Source organism: Ictidomys tridecemlineatus, chromosome X (assembly GCF_052094955.1).
Source record: "Ictidomys tridecemlineatus isolate mIctTri1 chromosome X, mIctTri1.hap1, whole genome shotgun sequence".
NCBI classification, from domain to species: domain Eukaryota; kingdom Metazoa; phylum Chordata; class Mammalia; order Rodentia; family Sciuridae; genus Ictidomys; species Ictidomys tridecemlineatus.
In genome coordinates, this window is record NC_135493.1 from 85,781,298 (window position 1) to 85,802,114 (window position 20,817).

At 44.7% G+C, this 20,817-nt stretch overlaps 2 protein-coding genes and 1 pseudogene across 2 annotated transcripts; 1 reads left to right on the plus strand and 2 right to left on the minus strand.

Annotated features, from left to right (window-relative positions):
- The first annotated feature begins 233 nt into the window (after positions 1-233).
- Eras (ES cell expressed Ras) lies at positions 234-4,000 on the plus strand. The gene is made up of 2 exons (XM_040280467.2): positions 234-1,283; positions 3,030-4,000. The coding sequence occupies exon 2, from the start codon at positions 3,071-3,073 to the stop codon at positions 3,752-3,754; it is 684 nt and encodes a 227-aa protein (XP_040136401.1). The 5' UTR covers positions 234-1,283; positions 3,030-3,070; the 3' UTR covers positions 3,755-4,000.
- Positions 4,001-4,522: 522 nt separating this feature from the next.
- Positions 4,523-8,265, minus strand: Pcsk1n (proprotein convertase subtilisin/kexin type 1 inhibitor). Its single transcript, XM_005338658.4, has 3 exons — positions 8,057-8,265; positions 5,292-5,764; positions 4,523-4,866 (listed from the first exon to the last, which is right to left on the minus strand). The coding sequence occupies exons 1-3, from the start codon at positions 8,168-8,170 to the stop codon at positions 4,668-4,670; spliced, it is 786 nt and encodes a 261-aa protein (XP_005338715.1). The 5' UTR covers positions 8,171-8,265; the 3' UTR covers positions 4,523-4,667.
- Positions 8,266-17,367: 9,102 nt separating this feature from the next.
- LOC144371591 (NFATC2-interacting protein-like) lies at positions 17,368-18,521 on the minus strand (annotated as a pseudogene).
- Positions 18,522-20,817: the final 2,296 nt, after the last annotated feature.

Here is a 20,817-nt window from a genome sequence, read left to right on the forward strand (position 1 = left end):
CACAGACTCATCCCAAACGGAGGCGAGGCCATGGAGAGGTGAGGCGGGACCCTTGGTGGTGGTGGCGGCTGCGGCGGCGGCGGCGGCGGGTGGGGGCGACCTGGAGAGGCCTGGCCTCCCGCATCGTACCCCTGGAGAACCGCCTTCACGCCCAGGTGTCAGGTGCCCGAGATTTGACCCGGGCAGTAGCTGCAGCAGTGGGGGCGGTGCAGGGGTTGAGGGTGGGTGGGAGGGGGGTCGAGAGAGGGCGGCTGCGCATGCCCACTGCCCCCGCCCCTTCCCTGCTGGGGGTCGGGGAGCCTGGCCCCCAGACCATCCTGTCAGATCCGCCCGCCCGCAGCTTCCCTGCACATCGCTTCTCCAGGACACAGGTGAGCTGGCCGTCCGCGCCCCCCCCCCCACACCCACAGCCTCACTCTGGCCTGGGCTGGAGTCTTCCAGCGCCAGGTTAAAGGGGACCCTTCCTGGTCTGCGGTTCTTTTTCCTGGGGGAGTGAGCCTCTTGCTCCCGGCACCCAGCGCCGGTTCTGGCGCTGCAAAAGCAAGGACCTCTTCTCTGCATAGGACGAAAAGGAGCACCTGGGCACCACCATGCAAGCTGAGCCCAAAATAGAGATGCGGGGAGGAAAAAGTTTTAGGCTCATCTGTCCCGGCTCAGGGCTTTGCACCTCGCCTCACTCGGAGGAAGGAAGTAAGGAAAGTGCATGGTTGGGCGAGTTGTCCAGGTTAGTCCTGCAAGGGGGCCCTGGTACCCCAGCAGTCTCCCTCACCCAGTACGCACAGCCCCTCCGCTCACCCTCCTAGGGCGGCAAGGCGAGGCCAGGCGGCGCATCCCAGCAGCTCAAAGCAGGTGGCTCCAAGGGTCTCAAGGACCCTTTGGGGACACTCCGATGGCATTCTGTTACTTAAGCCAAAGGCTGAAAACCCATTCTGTAGCACCTCTCATGGGTCTGTGTGACCTGGAGTCAGTTCCTGTCCCTTCGCTTCTATGAGTTCGCTTTTCCTCATCGATTTGATGGGTAGGGTGACCCTAAGCTCGACCTCCCCCTAGTCACGAAGACTAGATGAGTGTGGGCACTTCTGGGCTCACCCTGCCTCTACTGAGTGCCGCACTTAGGGGTCAGTACCGAAGAAGCCACCAGTGCTATCTCTAAGAGGGAGAAGCTCTTCTCACACTTCCCCCACCGCTGGCCGTGGCACCCCCAGATTTCCAGCTTCTCAGGCCCCAATCTTGGAGACGGAGACGTCCTTGCCTGATCCCCTGCCTTTAAATCTCTTAAGAAGGTCAGTTCCACCACATACCTATTATATATATAATTATATATATTCACACACTCACACAAGTCCAGACTATTGACTGTTTTGAACTTCCAAGAATGTCATAGATGGAGGGACTGAAGGCAAATGGGGTTTTCAGTGGACAATACATCTTTGTTTGGGTGTGATGTAGATAGGCCCTATGCATAAATAAACTCTGAATTTTCTAAAAAAATAAAAAGTCAGTTCTAGATTGGGCATTTAGCTCAGTTGATAGAGTGCTTGCCACGCGTGCACAAGGCCCTGGGGTCAATCCCCAGCACCAAAAAAAAAAAAAAAGAAAGAAAGAAAAAAAAGTAAAAAACAAGTCAGTTTCATCTCAAGAGTAAACCAAAACCCGACGTCTCCTCCCTACCTGCACTGGTACTGCCACCATCTCCAGCCTCCCCACTGCTGCTGTTTACTTCCCTCGATCTGTCCTCATGGGTTTTCTCCCTCTTTCTTTTCCCAGTGTGAACCCCCAAAGCTCCATTTTCTGCTTGTTTTTCTCATCCTGCCCCCCTCCCTTTCTGGGCAAGCACTTCCAAGCCACCATTTTCTCAGCGTTCTGCATCCCTCCCCCATCTCGCCCTCCAAATCCCGAACTCCACTAAAACTCCCAGGGAAATGTGGAGCAAACATCCCCAAACTCTGCCCGGATTTTTAGAGAAAATTATGGTAATAGCCATCATGGTGCATTTTGAGGGAGCTTCCCAAACCGGAAGTGGAGGTTCATTCAATGAGTTAATGGTGATTTGCTATTAATAGGAACACAAATTGAGCACCTGCTGTGTGCCTATCCCCCTCTAATATGCAAGACAGTTTCCTTATTTATCATGTTTATTGCCTTGCACAGCTAGAGTCTAATGCTCCCTGGGCCAGGAGTTGGGTGTTGTTTTGTTCTGTGCCTTTTCACAATGCCTCACATACAGGAAAATCCATTAGTTAGACAATGGGACATTGAATAATAATAAAAATGCCTAACATTAATCCAGTACCTTCAGCGTGGTGATCACCTACTACTGAAATACATTTTACTTTTCTTTTTACTTATTTATCTTATTGTTGTCAGATAACAGTGTGAAATTATAGACAGCAATGTAGAATAAGACTAAAATTCTAAAGAAAATGGTTAGTAGGCTACATACTTCCCTCATTTATTTGGTTTATTCTCTTTTAGATAATAATGCCCTTTTAGAACATAAACCCCTTGAGGGTGGGGATATTCTGAACAGACTACTGCCTGACAGGCGTTGACCTGGGGTGGGGTTCAATGGTACCCCAAATAAACAAAATCCTGTCCTCCCTCAGCAATGGGTAGGGACTGTTGATGGGTATGGGAATTCTTTTCTGGGTAACAAAAATGTTCTAAACTTCACACAATTCTGTGAGTATGATAAATCCATTGAACTGTACATTTTAACTGGGAGAACTTCACAGGATGTAGATTGTACCTCAGTAAAGCTATTTGGAAAATTCTGCCTTGGCTCTAAGGAGTTAACCCAGTACTAGGTGAAGCCATGAGTTTGATCCTAGCACCCCCCCCCCAAAAAAAAAGGAAAAATATTTCCTTCACAGAGGTTCTCTCTGAGGAAGAAGGGGAGAGACCAACATAAATAATGTATGCATATTAGGAAGTAATCAGCACACAGTAGGCACTCCAAATGTTGATTCAGTGACACCCAGATATCCCAGTGCCTCATATCCTCTGTTGTCTTTCTTCCAACTTGACAGAGCCTGCTGTTCTCTCTTCCCTGAGCTGCCTGTTTGGGGGCATGGAACTACCAACAAAGCCTGATGTCTTTGACCTGGGCCTGGGCACATGGAACCCCAGCTCAAAGGAGAGTCGAGAGGCTTGGTCACACCGCAAGGGTGTTGGCAAACGACTGCCTGAGTACAAGGCGGTGGTGGTGGGTGCAAGTGGTGTAGGCAAGAGTGCATTGACCATCCAGATGACCCACCAGTGCTTTGTGGAAGACCACGACCCCACCATCCAAGATTCCTACTGGAAGGAGGTGGCCCTGGACCGTGGGGGCTATATTCTGAATGTGCTAGACACTGCAGGGCAGGAAACTCACAGGGCCCTGCGTGACCAGTGCTTGGCAGTTGGTGATGGTGTGCTAGGTGTCTTTGCTCTCGATGATCCTTCATCTCTGACCCAGCTGCAGCAGATATGGGCCACCTGGAGTCCTCGCCACCCCCAGCCTCTAGTCCTGGTGGGCAACAAGTGTGACCTTGTGACCAGCACTGGAGATGCTCATGCTGCTGCTATAGCCCTGGCTCAAAGCTGGGGAGCCCCATTCGTGGAGACCTCAGCTAAGACCCGGCAAGGTGTGGAGGAAGCCTTTTCCCTGCTCATCCAAGAGATCCAAAGGGTCCAGAAGGCCATGGCAGTGTCATGTGAGGAGAAGTCCCAGCACCAGAAGGCCATGTGCAGCTGTGGCTGCTCTGTGGCCTGAAGATATAGGTCTGGAAAGATGTCTTCTCCCACAGGCCAGGGTGATGATTCCTTTGATATGAGACACCCCCTATCAACTAGTATCATGGACACTGTTGGTGTAATGGGCATAGATGGACACACTTTAATTTTCATTTGGTGAGGGTTTTTTTTTTTTTTTTTGGCAACACGGGGGTTTCTAATGTTGGCTATGTTATGTCAAATTGAGAGATTTTTGTGCAAAATTAAAATGTTCTCAGGTTTCAAAGCTGCCTCCATGCCAAGTGTTATGTGGGTGGGAGTGAGACTGGGTAGAATGATACTTGAATTATGGGAATTCTTTCATTCAAGAAATTTGGGGAAGGCCAGGCGTGGTGGCGCATGCCTGTAATCCCTGCAGCTTGGTTGGCTTAGACAGGAGGATCATCAATTCAAACCCAGCCTCAGCAACTTAAGCAACTCAGTGAGACCCTGTCTCTAAATGAAATATAAAAAAGGGCTGGGGATGTGGCTCAGTGGTTAAATGCTCCTGGGTTCAATCCCTGGTACCCCCCAAAAAAAGAAATTTGGGGGAGCCCTCTGTGTACCAGGCCATGCTTTGGGTACATTGATTGCACCTCAGTGCAAACAATACACATGAAAACCGTCTTTGTATATATACTGCCACTGTTCAGTGCATAGAAGCACAAACTGAGTAGGCAGTATCTCTAAAGTGCAGGACCCAGGAAAGAGTCCCTCTGCCCTGTCTAGGGGAAGGCCCTAGCAACTGCCAGTCACAGACAAAAACAACTGCTTCAGATCCTGTTTATTGTAGGGCCAGGGTGGGGATCTTGGGGTTGGAGGAGTAAGCTGCTCTCAACGTGCTGGCGGGGTGAGTCCTGTGTCCAGGTGGCTGGGGCACTCCTGGGTTCCAAGACACAGGTTGTGGGCTGAGCTCAGGGCGGCAGGAGGCGGCGCGCAGGCGCCTGGGGCTGGGGGTTCTCCAGGCGTTTCACGCGCAGCAGTGCCCCCAGTACACCCTCAGGCGGCGCCTCTGGGCCCAGATCCTGGTCTGCCGCGCGGCGGAGGCGGCGCGGGACAGCAGCCGCAGCCTCGGGCTCTGGGCTTCCAGTGAGGATCCGCCCCAGCAAGTACCTTAAGGACCAAGAGGAATGCAGTGAGCCTGTGTCCGCAATCGTCACTGCTGTGGCCCAGGACCCCGGACAGCGGGACCCTGTAACCTCAGACTGCCAGATCCCTCCTCACCCAAGGGTCCCCAGCCCAGAGCTTTCAGGAGACAAGAGGTCCTCCCCTCCCGTACCAGAAACTATGACTTCCCGCCTCCCTCTTCTGGCAGAAAACAGGCGATCAGGGTCTCTCCCCAGGACCCGAAGTCAACCTACCATTCAATCTGTGCCCCACACTCAAGATCTCAGTTCTCCCTCCTAGGACACCAGAACCCTTGCCCATCCCCAGGATTTCGATGTTCTCGCCTCCACGGGGTGAAGTGGCCCCACAGTCCCTAGTCCCCGCTCTCCCAAGAGGCTGATGACCATCCCAACCCTCCCTTTGCCCAGCACCTCAGTAGCTCCGGGTCCACATCAGGTGTCTCGTCTCCAGTGTCCTCGGCATCCGGGCCAGTGGGGCCGTCGTCATAGACTGGAGGCCGGGGACGAAATGCAGCGGCGGGTGCCGGCGCGGGGACAAGCTGGGCTGCGAGGGCGGCAGGGTCAAGGCGAGCGCGAAGCAAAGCGCGGGCAAGCTGCGCGGCGGGCGCGTCGGGGTCGTCGTCCAGGCCGAGTGGGGGGTCAGAGGCACGGGGAGAGCCCCAGACGCGCAGCAGCTGCGCCAGAACTCGCGCCTGCTGATCCTCAGCCTCCTGAGCCTCGGCCCGAGCCCGCTCCTGACGCTCCGCTTCCAGCAGGTGCGCCAGCGCCCGCGCCAGCTCCTGCACCGCACCCGCCGCCTCTCCTCGGGGCACGGACCGACGGAAGCGGCGGGGAGTGCCAGCCTCAGTCATCGGCGGCGACGCTGCACTCAGGCTGCGGGGCTCCTGCAGGAAGATGAATTGGGGAGAAGATATTGTTCAGCGTCCATCAGGCCTGGGACTTCCACCCGGGGGTGGGATGGGGGCTCCGTGGACCCTTAAATATCCACCAAGCCACGAGTCCTCCCCAATACCCAAACACCTCCAAGGCCACAAGAGACCTACCAAATATCTCTAGACACACTTAAGACCACCACAGACCCCTCGACCCATTCCCAGTTCTGCTTTCCTGACTCTCAGAACTTGCCTTGGGGCGGCTGGAGACCGGATCTCATACTTTTCTAGTGGGAATTAAATTGGCAAAATAATTTTGAAGAGCAATTTGGCAACGTCAAAAAAGAAGTGTATATGCTATGACCCATTTTGCACATATACTATTGGACATGGGTTTGTGAAAGATGACAACAGCACTTTGTAATAGCATAAATGTGGAGGCTAGGCAACTTAGTGAGATTCTATTTCAAATAAAAAACAAAAAGGGCTGGGTATATTAGAACAAAGAAAAAGAAAAAGGGGGGGCTGGGTATGTTGCTCAGTGGTGGAGCTCCCCTGGGCTTAATCCTCAGAGGGGGGAGGAGAAAGGGAGGAGAAATAAAAGACCTGGAAACAACTCAATTGTCCACGGACTTATTGAGAATGCATATAGATGCATGATAGGACATGATATTATGCAGCAAAAAAAATTAAGTGGATTATAACTGCACACCTCCATACGAATGAATCTCAGCACCAAAGTAGAGACAACTTTTCTTTTTAAAGAGGCAAGTTTGGGCTGGGGGTGTAGCTCAGTGGTATACCACTTGCCTAGCATGTGCAAGGCCTTGAGTTCAATCCCCTAGCACCCAAAAGAAAAAGAAAATAAAGAAAAAATAAAAAGGCAAGTTCCAGAATCCCACTGCAGACTGTCTGAGAATACCAGGCACTCAAGGACTTCCTAGTGACCCCTAGTGACTACCAGGAGGCAGCTGCCCAGTTTTATTCCATTTTTATGATGTACCAAAGCAGGAAAAACTAAAAAATAAATTGTTTAGAGATATATACATGTGTGATGAGGAATCAATGGACAGAAAATACACGATAATGAATGAGGGGGATAAAGACACCAGGGGAGGGACACATAGGGGCTTCTATTATTGGTCATACTTCTATTATTGGTCTTAAGCTGTGTCATAGGTATGCAATGGGTTATTTTATCATTATTCTTTACAATTTTACATATATGTTAGCTATATTGTTGAATATAAAAATATTTAATAATATTAAAAATCTTCCATCCTTATTCAGACATAAAGAGCTAAAGGATGAAGCTGCTGCAAGAGCTCTTGGTTGGTGCCCACCACCCCTCAGCCCCAGGGGAATTACTCACCAGTAATCACAGTCTCCCCCACCCAGCATGAACTGACAACCCTTGAGGTGTCACATTTGCAACCCAACACTGCTACATCCACATGTAAATTACAGCACACATTCACATCTACATTTGCTCATGCAGTTACACTCTCCAGGCCACACAGGTGCAAGGACATGCACCACCCTTAAAGACACAAAGCAGCAGAGACATCATGGCTCCTCTCGCCGCAATGACACAGCTCCACGAACCAGAAAGAAACAGCCTCATGAACATTACTACAAAATTTCAGGCACTCAATTCAACAGAACCAAGATGGAATGTGCACACCAAGAGGCAGGACCCACTCCTCTGAAATAACAAAATCATGCAGACACACTCAAGCACACAGAAAACCACGCCCATAAGCCATGCCATCACACATAAGGAATCACAAATACATACACACACGGTGTCAATGAGAAAGCAATCAGGTCCACACACCCACAAAAAATGTCCCAGAAGCAACTCCAGTATCACACACGCTACACAATCACGCAACTTAGCAGGATCCTCAGAAGCTGTCAAACCCAAGGACACACATTCACATATTAAAACACCCCCACATCACTGTCATCACATCTCATGCACACCCTGCCAGAATTCTCCCTAGTGCCATGCCAGTGCCACATTCTGAGGGCGGGACAACACAAGGCCTGGCCTGTTATGCGGTGGGATGGGCAGGGTGCGGCTGCTGGCAGAGCCCAGGAAAATGCCACCCGCACACGCAGAGACCCAATCTGGTCTCTAGTGTGTCATTCTGGCCTTCCCTTGTACCAGCGGCTGGAGCCTGGACCACCCTTGACGATCTCCTCACATCCCTAGAGCTGGCTCAAGCAAGGATGTGGCACTGACCATCGCCCGCAGCATCCTTCTCCCCACCCCCACCCCGCTCCGGACTGGGGTCGCACCTTTACCGGCCGCGCGCAAAGCGCGGGGGGCAACGGAAGAAGGCCCAGCAGCAGCAGCACCAAAAGGCCGACGCCCCCGGCCCGCGGCCCGCGGAGCAGTGGCGACCCCGCCATGCTGCCCCTGCGAGCCGGGCTCCGGACGGGCGAACTGGCTGGCAAGTGCGCAGCGCCGGGCTATGGGGCACAGCTGCGGTGCTCTGCGACTGCGCACGCCCAGGATCCAGGCCCCCTCCTGCCCACCCGGTCCTGCCACTCTACGCACGCGCATCCTCAGGGCTCTGGCAGCTTCTGTATCCCGCACATCGCCATGGAAATACCCAAGGGGCAAGGTGGAGAGCTGGAGCCTGTGCTGGCGGTTACCATGGCAGTTGGAGGGCAGTTGCTAGGGCAACAGACCATGCAGTTGACTTAGCAGACAGGGAAAATTAACTCAGTGGGGTGAAATGGGGCTGGTCCCCACCTCTGCCTTCTTGGGGAGATGGACTTTGTTTACTGGGTAAACAGCTATGAGCTGTCTCCTGCGGGCCAGGCCTTTTACAAAGAGATGGGTTCCATGCAGGTGGAGTGACCCTGGACAGCTCAGTTCTCCATGCTCAGCCCTGACTTGCAATAAGAGTGTTTCTAGTGAATCCAATATTAGGATGACTTTTAAGGTTTAATAAGAATGATATTCAGTAGGAGCTCAAGAAATGCTCCTTTCCATCCTCTTCTTGTCTCTTCACCCGTATTTTTTAAATCTCTCCATGGCTCTCTGCATTTCTTTCTGTCTTTATGCTCCCGTTGCTGTCTTCCTCTCCCCATCTGTCTCTCCTTAGCTGGCTATTTTCTGTATTCATCTCTCCAACATCCTCCTGCCTCTGTCTTAATTTACTGTCAGTATATGCTTGTTTTTCTATAAATAGATACCTACATAAATTTGTGTCCATATATTGTTCCAGAAAGAATTTCAAGCCACTTAAATGATACATCAGGGGCTGGGGGTTTAGCTCAGTGTTGGGGCACGTGCTTAGTTAGCATGTGCAAGTCTCTGGGTTCAATCCTCAGCACAAAATAGAAAAGAGGGCTGTAGTTGTGGTTCAGTGGTAAGCACTTGCCTGACATCTGTGAGGCCCTGGGTTCAATCCTCAGCACTGCATATAAAAATTAATTAATTAATTAATTAATTAAATAAAAGATCCATTGACACCTAAAAACATTTTTAAAAATAGAAAAGATACATCAAAGGAAATAAGATTTTAATAAAATATATGTATATTCCATAAGAAAATATGTTGAGAATATTGACAGTAGTTATTTCTGGGTGGGGAGATAATCAATGATTTGTACTTTCTCCTTTATGCTTTGTTGTCTGAAAATAATGTTACAGTGAATGTTAGAATTAGATAAAACAATGAATATATTTTGTTTGGGAATTAAGACAAAATATGATGACATGGCTTAAATTATAAATAAAGAAGAGAAAGATGTGGCCATATGATTGAACATTTATCTAATCCATTGATTCTGTATTCATGTCTTCATGTCTTGGGTATCACAAACAACAGACAATGAAAATCCTTATCCACATCCCTTTATGGACCTGATGATTATACACCTAGGAATGGTATAATGGACAAACACTTATGATGGCTCCCATGCTCACCACCTTCTGGTGATCATGTCTTTGCATAATCTCCTGCTGTTGAATGTGTGCGTGACCAATTGTGACTAATTGTATGTGCTCACGTGGAGGTGATTATATTAAAAAATAAGGTTGAGGGCTGGATTATAGCTCAGTTGGTAGAGTGCTTGCCTTGCATGCACAAGGCCCTGGGTTCAAACCCAAGCACCACAAAAAAGTAAAATTAAATTAAATTTAAAAACCAAGAAAGGATTAGATGTTCCTCTAGACTACTGGCCCTGGCTGTATGTGGTGGTGCACGCCTATAATCCCAGAGGCTTGGGAGTCTGAGACAGGAGGACTGCAAGTTCAAAGCCAGCCTCAGCAACTGAGAGGCACTAAGCAACTCAGTGAGACCCTGTCTCTAAATAAAATACAAAATAGGGCCGGGGATGTGGCTAAGTGGTTAAGCACCCCTGAGTTCAATCCCCCATACCAAAAAAAAAATTAAATTAAATTTAAAATAAGGTTAAAATAAGGGGACTTATACTCCCTTGCTGGTTTTGATAAAGCACGTGGCCACTACGGGAAACCTAAGTAGGAAAGACTAGAGGCTGGCCTCTAGGAGCTGAGATGGCCTCCAACTGACATCCACCTAGACTGGAGCCCTCAATTCTATTACTGCATGAAACTGAATTCTGCTTCTAAGTGGATCCTTCCCCAAGTCAAGCCTCAGATGACACAGGAGCCCTAGTTAACATCTTGATTTCAGCTTGTGAGACCCTGAGCAGAAAACCCAGCTAACTCATACCTTGGTTCCTGACCACAAAAACTGAGATGTTTGTTGTATGTACTATATATTTTGTGATGCTGGTGATATAACCCAGGGCCTTCAGCATGCTAGTACTCTACCACTGAGCCAAATCCTAGCCAAGAAGGTTGTTTAAAGCTTTAGGATTTGTGTTAATATTGTCATATAACAACAGAAAACTAGTCTAAATAATCCTCTCTGAAGAAAAGGTTAAAATTCCATTGAAATGTATAAAACATTATATGAATAAATGAAAACACATTTCAAGACTATTAAATATTATGAAAAAAATTGAGGCTGGGCATGAATATATAATCCCAGCAAATCGGAGGCTGAGTCAGGAGAATTGCAATTTCAAAGCCAGCCTCAGAAACTTAGCTAGGCCTTAAGCAACTTAAAAAGACCCTGTGGCAAATTATAAAAAATAAATAAATAAAAATGGCTGGGGATGTGGCTCAGTGGTTAAGCATACCTATGTTTAATCCCTAGGACCAAAAAAAAAAAAAAAAAGATTTTGAGACAAGGTCATGATATGCTATCCAGGCTGGCCCCAAATTCAAGGACTCCTCTTGTTTCAGCCTCCCAAGTAGCTAAGACTATAGGTACACAAAACTGTGCCTGATAACATTATGAAGATTTAATTTCTTTTCAAATTAATATATAACTTCAATACATGCTCAATTTAAATGCTTGGTGAATATTTTAAGGTTAATAAAATTTATTTTAAAATCTATATGAGTCCACACAAAAGTTTTTACATGAATGTTCAAAGCACCACTATAAATAATAGCCAAAAAGTGGAAGCAACCCAAATATCCGTGAATTAATAAATGGAAAAAAATGAGGCTGGGCACAATGGCACATGTCTGTAATTTCAGCAACTTGGGAGCCTGAGGCAGGAGAATCACAAGTTCTAGGGGAGTCTTAGCAACTTAGACACTGTCTTAAAACAAAATAGCAAAAAGGGCTGGGGATGTAGCTCAGTAGTAGAATTCATGCCTAGCATGCATAAGACCCTTAATTCAATTCCAAGTATTACAAAAACAGAAACAAAACAAAGTGAGGTATAGCCACACAATGGAATATCACTTGGTCATAAAAAGGAATAAAGTACTAATATATGCTACAACATGGATGATCCTTGGAAACATACTTAAAGAAGACAAACACAGCCAGGTGCCATGGCATATGCCTGTAATCCCAGCAGTTCAGGAGGCTGAGGCAGGAGGATAGAGTGTTCAAAGCCAGCCTCAGCAAAAAGTGAGGTGCTAAGCAACTCAGTGAGACTGTATCTCTAAATAAAATACAAAATAGGGCTTGCTCAGTGGTCAAGTGCCCCTGAGTTCAATCTCTGGTACAAAAAAGAAGAAGGAGGAGGAGGAGGAGAACACAAAAAGCCACACATGGCATGATTCTATTTATGTGAAATGTCCAGAATAAGCAAATCCATAGAGACAGAAATTTGATTAGTGGTTGCCAGGATTTGGTAGGGGAGGGAAATACAATGAAGAATGACTGCTGATGTTGTTTTGAGATGATGAAAATGTTCTGGTTAGATACTGGTGATAGCTGTACAACTTCATAAATATGCTAAAAGCCATAATATTGCATACTTTAAAATGTTGAACTTTAGCTGGGCACAGTAGCATATACCTGTAATTCCAGTGACTTGGGAGGCTAAGGCAGGAGGTCCACAGGTTCCTCAGTGACAATTCTTTTTTTTTTAATTTTTTTTTAGTTGTTGATAGACCTTTATTTATTTATACATGGTGCTGAAAATCAAACCCAGTGCCTCACACATGCCAGGCAAATACTCTATTGCTGAGCCCCAGCCCCAGCCCATCAGTGACAATTCTTACAGGGATGGCTAGGAAGGAAAGAGATTTTTACCTGTTGTAATTATTGCTGTATTCCCAAATCATACTAGGAGATAAATATTTTTGAATGAATGAACATACACATGGATTGTTGTTTACTATCTGTAATGATTAATCAGATATAAGAAATCTATACTAAATTCTTATTTCCTGTGGATGTGTATATTTTATGACATTATAGGAAGAGTACATATATTAATATTTTATACAACTATATTAATATTTTATACACAAATCTTTGAAATGTCACTTATTAAAGTGTAGTTTGCTTAAAGTGAAGAACAAAAAATACATGTACATAAAAGAATGAAGGTATGTGAATAACTAACTCAATTCTGAAAAAAGGTAGATTTTTTTACTTTATGTTTCAGGATCAAAAAGGCAGATGTTGGGACTTGGGTTATAGCTCAGTGGTAGATCATTTGCCTTGCTCCGAAACTCGGCACCACATAAAAATAAATAAATAAAGATATTGTGACCATCTACAACTAAAAAAAGTATTTTTTTAAAAAAGGTAGATGTTAGGAAAAGTAGAGGGAAATAAGCTGATTCCTACCTCACATAATATACAAACAACTCCAGGTCAGTTAAAGGCCTTAATGTAAGCCAGGCATGGTGGCACATGCCTGTAGTCCCAGTGGCTCAGGAGACTGAGATAAGAAGATCAAGAGTTCAGAGCCAGCTTCAGTAAAGCAAGGGGCAAAGCAACTCAGTGAGACGCTGTGTCTAAATAAAATACAAAAACAGGGACACGGGATGTGACTCAGTGGTTAACCATCCCTGAGTTCAATCTCAGGTACCCTCCCTCTCTCAAAAAAATACCCTTCATGTAAAAGGACAAAACTACAAATCAATAGACTAAAATATACTATGTAATCTAAGAATGGGGAAGGAGTTCTCAGACAAAACTTTTTGTTTCTTGGTAGTTAACCACTGAGACACATCCCCACAATGTTTTTTTGTTGTTGTTGTTTTTGTTTATTTATTTATTTATTTATTTTTTATTTTTTATTTTGAGATAGGGTCTCAGTAAATTGCTAAGACTGGCTTTGGATTTAGAATTCTCCTGCCTTCGCCTCTGGGGCCTCTGGGATTACAGGCATGTGTTACCATGCCTGGGTCAAACAAAACTTTAAAAGCAGCAATCACAAAAAGAATGTCTGTGACAAGCCAGGTATGGTGGCACATGCCTGTAATCCCAGTGGTTCAGGAGGCTGAGGCAGAAGGATCATGAGTTCAAAGGCAGCCTTAGCAATGGTGAGGTGCTAAGCAGTGAGGCCCTGTCTCTAAATAAAATACAAAATAGGGATGAGGATGTGGCTCAGTGGTTGAGTGCCCCTGAGTTCAATTCCTGGTACTAAAAAAAAAAAAAGAATGTGGGTGACAATGCATCAAAATTTTTGATTTCTGGGTTGGGAACATTGATAGAGTGCTTACTTACCTAGCATACAGGAGGACTCTCTATTCAATTGCCAATATTGCAAAAAAAATCATGATTTCTGTTTTTTGTTCCTATTATGTACCTAAAAACAAACAAAAAATTATGACTTCTGTGTAACGAAAAGATCTCATACAGTAAGTTCACAGACATACCAAGATGGAAAATGACATATGTTTATGTCTGAAATGACAGGAGGTTAAAAAAACAGATTATAAAAGCTTTGTATTTTCAGAAATCAATAAGAAAAATATGGGAACCCTTTTGTATATGTTTAGTTAAATTTTATTTTCCTGCAACCAAAATTTCTCCCATTTCCTTTCAGAGGGAACATAACCACCTTTCTTTCTTTCTTTTGTACAGGAGATTGAACCCAGGGGCACTTAACCACTAAACCATATCCTCATCCCCTTTTTTTGAGTGTCCCTGAGTGCAATCCTTGGTACCAAAAAAAAAAAAGAAAGAAAGAAAGAAAGAAAAGAAAAGAAAAAAGATATCGTTCATTAGAAGCATGATGAAATAAAAAGGGAAGTCCTTAATTTTAAGGTCAAAGAAGATCTTTTCGCATGAAACTAGACTCTTTAACATGAAGTATTTTCTTGTTGTTTGTGATACTGGGGATGGAACCCAAGGTACTCTACTAGTCCTTTTTATTTTTTTCTTTTGAGACAAAGCCTCACTAATGTGCCCAGGGCTAGCAATTTTGTAATCCTCCCACTTCAGCCTCCAGAATCACTGGAATTACAGATGTGGGCCATCCCACTGGGCTCATGTTTTGAAAGTGTAGTCATAACTTTTAGATTTGTTACCTATGTGTATGTTTATATTTATATGTATCACTAACTACATTTGCAATTATTTTAATAAATTCTCTACTGGGGCAGAGCTCTTGCTTGGAATGTACAAACCTCTGGTTCAATTCCCAGCACTGAAAAAAATAATCTCTACTAAAAGTTATTATGATAAATAATGTAAATAATTGTACAATGGAGTAAAGTTAGAATTTGGATTTTTAAAAAATATATATTTTTTAGTTGTCAATGGATTTTTTGAAATTTATTTATATGTGATGCTGAGAATTGAACCCAGTGCTAGACACATGCTAGACAAGCACTCTACCTAACATTGAGCCACAACCCCAGCCCAGAAATACATAATTTTAATATGTTAAAACGTTAATGGATACAAAATTTCTGCAAAAAAAGGAGAGCTATAACATATCATGGATTATTTACATGTTATAAAATTCAAAGGAACGCCACATTCCAACTAAAACATTTTTAAGGCGCTGACATACTTTTGAAAAAAATACACCACATATCAGTGAAAGGTTAATAGCTTTTTGTGTGTGTGTGTGTGGGCGTGCTGGGGATCAAACCCAGAGCCTTGTGCATACAAGGCAAGCATTCTACCAACTGAGCTATATCCCAAGTCCTAGTAATGGCTTTTTTAGTAGACAAAGCTGAGAAAAATGGCTCATTATATGATAAAAAATAAAACTTGGTCTCACATACAAAGGTACATATCAAATAGTTTAAAGGTGATGTTCAATCATTACCAACTAGTAGAGCCTGGCATTAACCAGTAAGAACCAGCACTTGACCACTCAGAACAGTGGCCAGCCAGTATACCAGAGTATCCTAGCTGAACCAAGCTGAAGTCAGCGGCCTCAATGTGAAAGGAAAAGAAATGAGCTAACATAAGAAAATGAAAATATCTTAACTAATTTTATTTATTTATTTATTGATTGATTTATTTTTGTGGTACTGGGGATTGAACCCAGGGCCTTGTGCCTGCAAGACAAGCACTCTACCAACTGAGCTACTACTCCAGCCCCTTAAATATTTTATTTTATTTCTTAATATTTATTTTTTTAGTTATATGTCAACACAATATCTTTATTTTTATTTTTATGTGCTGCTGAGGATCGAACCCAGAGCCTCACACATGGTAGGCAAGTGCTCTACCTCTGAGCCATAACCCCAGCCCCTTAAGTATTTTAAATAAATCAAAAAGCAGCAAACTTCATAACATAATAATTTATCTACCTTAAAATGAAGAATGTCTGTTTGGTGAAGGATCCCCTAGATTCAATAAGTGCCATTCCGAGATATTTACAATTGCCCAGAAATATATAAGGGACTCCTCAAAACAAACGAACACAACACACAAAATGGAAGCCCTGTGGGAAAAGGAGCAATTCATAGAGCAACCAGCAAGGCTGACAGGCATACGACAAAATCCCCCAAATTATTTGTGATCAAATGGGAATACATTAAACACAAATGCCCCTTGGACAGACGCAAAAATCAGAAAGTTGGGCAGTACCAAGTGCTCGTAAGGATGAAGAGGAAGGAAGCCTCAAGTGGGAGAGTCACTCTCGATTCTAAAGAAAAATCTGGAAAGCCAGAGAAATTAACCTGTGTGACCCGCAATCCCATCCTGGGTATGTATACTAGAGAACTATTCACACAAGCACAGAAGGGACACTGAAAAGGATGTTTATTGTGGCCTGGAATGTGGTGCCGAGGAGTTGGGGACACCCAGGTGTCCACCACTTATGGCAACGTGTGAGTAAAATGCAGCCTATGCCACTATGGGGTACCATGTGGCAGTTTAGAGCAACGACAGGTCTAGAATGAGCAGAGGGCTCCAGCTTCACATATATTGAGTGACATCTATTGCACAACAATCTCACACATAAAGTAAAAGCATATTCACTCCTAAAACACTGTATCTTATAAGGACACACTGATATTCAAAGATATACAATAAACAAACAGGGTGCCAATGGGACAGGATGGTGTGAAGAAAGGCAAAAACACCACAAAACCAGAAAATCTTGCATGGGACCGTAATCCCAACATGCCAAACAAAATGGCTGTGTTCAGTTATGCCTTGAATATGTGCACCAGGAAGTATGTACCAGAAAGGTGGCTCTAAAGGGTCCTGGGGAGAGGTGATGCCATGGATGAGACTCTAGTACCTTCATTCTTTGAGAGTGTTCCCCTTATGTGTCAAGGCTTAAGCTGCAGCCCAGATGCACTTGCTCATTTAGTTCCCTTCCCACCACAGAGCCATTCTTGAGAATGTGCCTCCAGCAAACTGCATTCGCAGCACCCAAAGGAGGATAAGGCCACTGTTGGTCCTTGATGTGATGTAAGGCCTCATGTTCCAGGCCTGGAAACCTATAAGCCAACCCTCATTTATTTCAACTCACTTTTGAATATGAGCAAGAGTTCACAGGATATTTTGAATAAGAGACAGGTGATGAAAGTGAGAGGGTGGGAATGGGGAGACACCTTCTCCATGTCCTGGGGGGGCTGCAAAATTCAGCAGGACCTATCATTGAGCCACAGGACACCCAGGGCAACAACAACCTCTACACAACTAACCAAGCAGCTAATAGCTTGAGACCAGGGTCAACAGAAGATGGAGTCAAACGTCACTCTCTGGTTTTGCCTCAACTTAAAAATAAGTTTTATCTCAGCTTCTGCTAACCCTGATAGGGCAAAAAAAAAAAAAAAAAAAAGCAGGAAATGTTGTCCCCAAGTCTTGGCTAGGCATCCAAACAGGGTTTCAACCCTAGACCTCAATGAGGTCCCCAGATTCCATGCTCAAATCAGCTGGCAGCTCCTTGCCTGAAAGCTTTGTCCCATCAAAGAAGAAAGATAGCTTGTGTCCAGAGAGTCCATGGCCTCCTCATAGTGTAACATGAAGGTCTTGAGAGGAGAATCTTGAGACCAGGAGATCTCCAGCATCTGGTGTTTCTCTTTCCTCTGCACCCTGAGACAGAGCCGTTGGGATGTCTCTGTGGCCTCTGAAGAACTTGCTAGTACCACACAGTCATTCTGATATGCAAATCTGATCAGGTCAGCCAGGCACCGGATTTTTTTAAAAAATATTTTTTATTGGGCTGGGGATGTGGCTCAAGCGGTAGCGCGCTCGCCTGGCATGCGTGCGGCCCGGGTTCGATCCTCAGCACCACATACCAACAAAGATGTTGTGTCTGCCGAAAACTAAAAAATAAATATTAAATAAAAAATTCTCTCTCTCTCTCAAAAAATAAACTTTAAAAAAATATTTTTTATTTTGTTTATCTATCTTTATGTGGTGCTGAGGATCAAACACAGTGCCTCACAGGTGTGAGGCAAGCACTCTGCCACTGAGCCACAACCCCAGCCCCCCCACCCCCGACCAGATTTTGAATGGGAAGAGCCAGGGGCTCTCTGGAAGCACAGGTCCCTCCACTATGACCACCTCATCATCTTGGCTCTGGTGGCCTTGGCCCTGGTGCTGCTTGGGGCTCAGAGAGGATGAGAGATCTTGGAGGTGCTTGTTTACTTCCTCAAACACCTTTTTCTTCTCTTCTTTCTCATCCTTACTCCTCAGCTTCTTCTTCCAGGGAGAGCCTGGATGTGAGGGATCCTCAGGGTGGGGACTGCTAGCATCTGCTACATCTGCCTCTTCCTCAGCCCCTGAAGGGCAAAGTTTCAGGAGGGACACATGATCTGGGATGAGGTGGAGGCTGCTTTGCAAGCCTTTTACTGCGCAAACTTACTAGTCCTGGATATTTTTACTACAAAATAAATTGTTATCTTCCTGGATGAGTATCATTCCCCCTCCCCTACTTTTTTTCCCCCTTCTTTGTTTTTTGGTGCTGAGGATGGAACCCAGGGTCTTTCATATATTAGGCAAGTGCTAAGCACTTTACCACTGAGAGGCAAAAGCAGCTTCATAACTATATCTTAAAGATTATGAACTTTTTAAAAAGATTATCCTTTTTTTGTTATAGTTGGGCATAATACCTATATTTATTTACTTTTATGTGGTGTTGAGGATCAAACCCAGGGCCTTGCACATGCCAGGCGAGTGCTCCTCCGCTGAGCCCAGCCAGATTATGAACCTTTTTTTAAATTTTTTAATTGACTTTTTAAATAAATGACAGCAGAATGAATTACATTTCTTATTACACGTATAGAACACAAATTTTCATATCTCTAGTTGTATATAAAGTATGTTCACACCAATTCATGTCTTCATACATGTATAAACTTTTTTTTTTTGTGTGTGTGTGTGTGTGTGTGTGTGTGTGTGTGTGTGCGATGCTGGGTATTGAACCCAGGACTTTGTGCATGTGAGGCAAGCACTCCACCAACTGAACTATATCCTCAGCCCCCAGAGCATGAACTTCTAAATTTAATTAAATTAAGTTATTTATTTTTGGGTACCAAGGATTGAAATCACTGAGCCATATACCCAGCCCTATTTTGTATTTTATTTATATACAGGGTGTCACTGAGTTGCTTAGCACCTCACTTTTGCTGAGGCTGGCTTTGAATTCATGATCTTCCTGCCTCAGCCTCCAGAGCCACTAGGATTACAGGCATGTGCCACTAACCCACCCAGCCTGATTATGATCTTTTTGTGTTTAAAACAAGCATAGCTGGGTGTGATGGCTCAGGCCTGTAAGCTCAGCAGCTCAGAGGCTGAGACAGGATGTTCACAAGTTAAACACAGCCTCAACAATTTGCTTTAAATTTTAAGTTGCTTTAAGCAACTTAGTGAGACCCTGTCTCTAAATAAAAAATAAAAAGCCTAAGGATGTGGCTTAGTAGTTAAGTGCCCCTGAATTCAATCCCCAGAACCAAAAAATAAAATAAAGAAGCATAATCATAGTACAATACCACAAACATTGCTAGAAGAACTGTCTGCAAAAATATTTGTTTCCAGCATTCCAGAAACCTGTTTGTTTTAAGTTTAAATAAGTATTAGGACAATGGACTAAATCACATGGGCATCATTTGAGATTTATTGCTTAGTCTTTCATTATACCCTGTATCCAAAGCATAGCGTATGAATTATTGTTGGATTCCCTTCACACATCATTCCACATTGCACCAATGCTCTGACCACCCCCTCCCCCATCAGAATTACCTGAACAAAGAGAGCACTGTGATTGCTTACCTGTGTTAGGAAGCTTTCCACGGCTTAACAGACCTGCCAGAGGCTCCTTCAGCTATCCCTATTTGAATTGGGTGATAGGTAGTGCCTATTAAAAAAAAACTAATATGATCCATCAGTTCCACTGCTGAGTGTTGTCAAGGTGATGTTAGACCAGGACGCAAGAAAAGACCACTGACTCCAATTAAAATCGAATTAAAGCAAGCTTTTTATTTCGACCAGCCAGGCTTCCTCTCCCTCCCAAAACGGCGGGAACAAGACAGCAGCAGCCTCTTCCCTGCAGCCCAGCTTTATAGCCCAGAAAGTTACACAAAGAGGGGTTACAGATAACAGGTTCAGAATTTGCAGTAATTTATAGTAAAGCCAAAATTAGCTTTTCATGGCTTTGTGGCGAGATGGCTCCCAATTTTGAGAGAAAATCAGGTTGGGTCTATCAGTGATAGGAAATGTCCTCTCTGCCCTTTGAAGGTTCACTGAAATAATCAGACAAAAATCAAATAGGAGAAAAGGGCATGCAGATTTATTAATGTGCAAAAAGAGAAAAATCACAGTGTGGGGAAAATCACAAGAGTGATTACATGATGAGTCAAAATTATTCAGACCTATATAGCTCTTTTTCTATAGGGGAGGGAGGAATAGGGAATGTCAGGGGAACTGTAAATGATTTTTAGGGTACTTCAATGGGTTTTCAGAACCTACAATGGCCAGGGACAAAGTCTGTTTGGCTCACAGAAGGGACAATGGTTTGTAAATGATTCTCTATAAGATCAAAATGATTCTTTATAGGATCCAAATCAAGGACAATGGCGTGTGACAAAAGGCTATACTGGTGTATTGACAGATTTTAGTCTCTTTTCCTGTGAAATGAGTTCAGTGAATGAAAACTCAGGCAAGGGACCAGAGCTAATTGTTTTCTTCCTTGGGGGTCCAGACTTTAAACAGACAAGGGAAATTTTCAGGAAGCCCGTTTGTTCCCTGGGAGCAGAATTTCCCAGTAAAAACCTGGAAAGGTCAGAGGGACCCGGATAGGAAGTTGGGTTCTAAAGGCCCCAGCAGTTCAAGCACTAGTTT

What these genes read in the sequence shown, in the direction of transcription:
- Eras (XM_040280467.2), top strand. Translation starts at nt 3,071, where the DNA reads ATGGAACTACCAACAAAGCCTGATGTCTTTGACCTGGGCCTGGGCACA.
- Pcsk1n (XM_005338658.4), bottom strand. Translation starts at nt 8,170, where the DNA reads ATGGCGGGGTCGCCACTGCTCCGCGGGCCGCGGGCCGGGGGCGTCGGC. An exon ending in TTTGCGCGCGGCCGGTAAAG is followed by an intron (nt 5,765 to 8,056) that starts GTGCGACCCCAG and finishes ATCTTCCTGCAG; the next exon opens with GAGCCCCGCAGCCTGAGTGC. An exon ending in GTGGACCCGGAGCTACTGAG is followed by an intron (nt 4,867 to 5,291) that starts GTGCTGGGCAAA and finishes TTGGTCCTTAAG; the next exon opens with GTACTTGCTGGGGCGGATCC.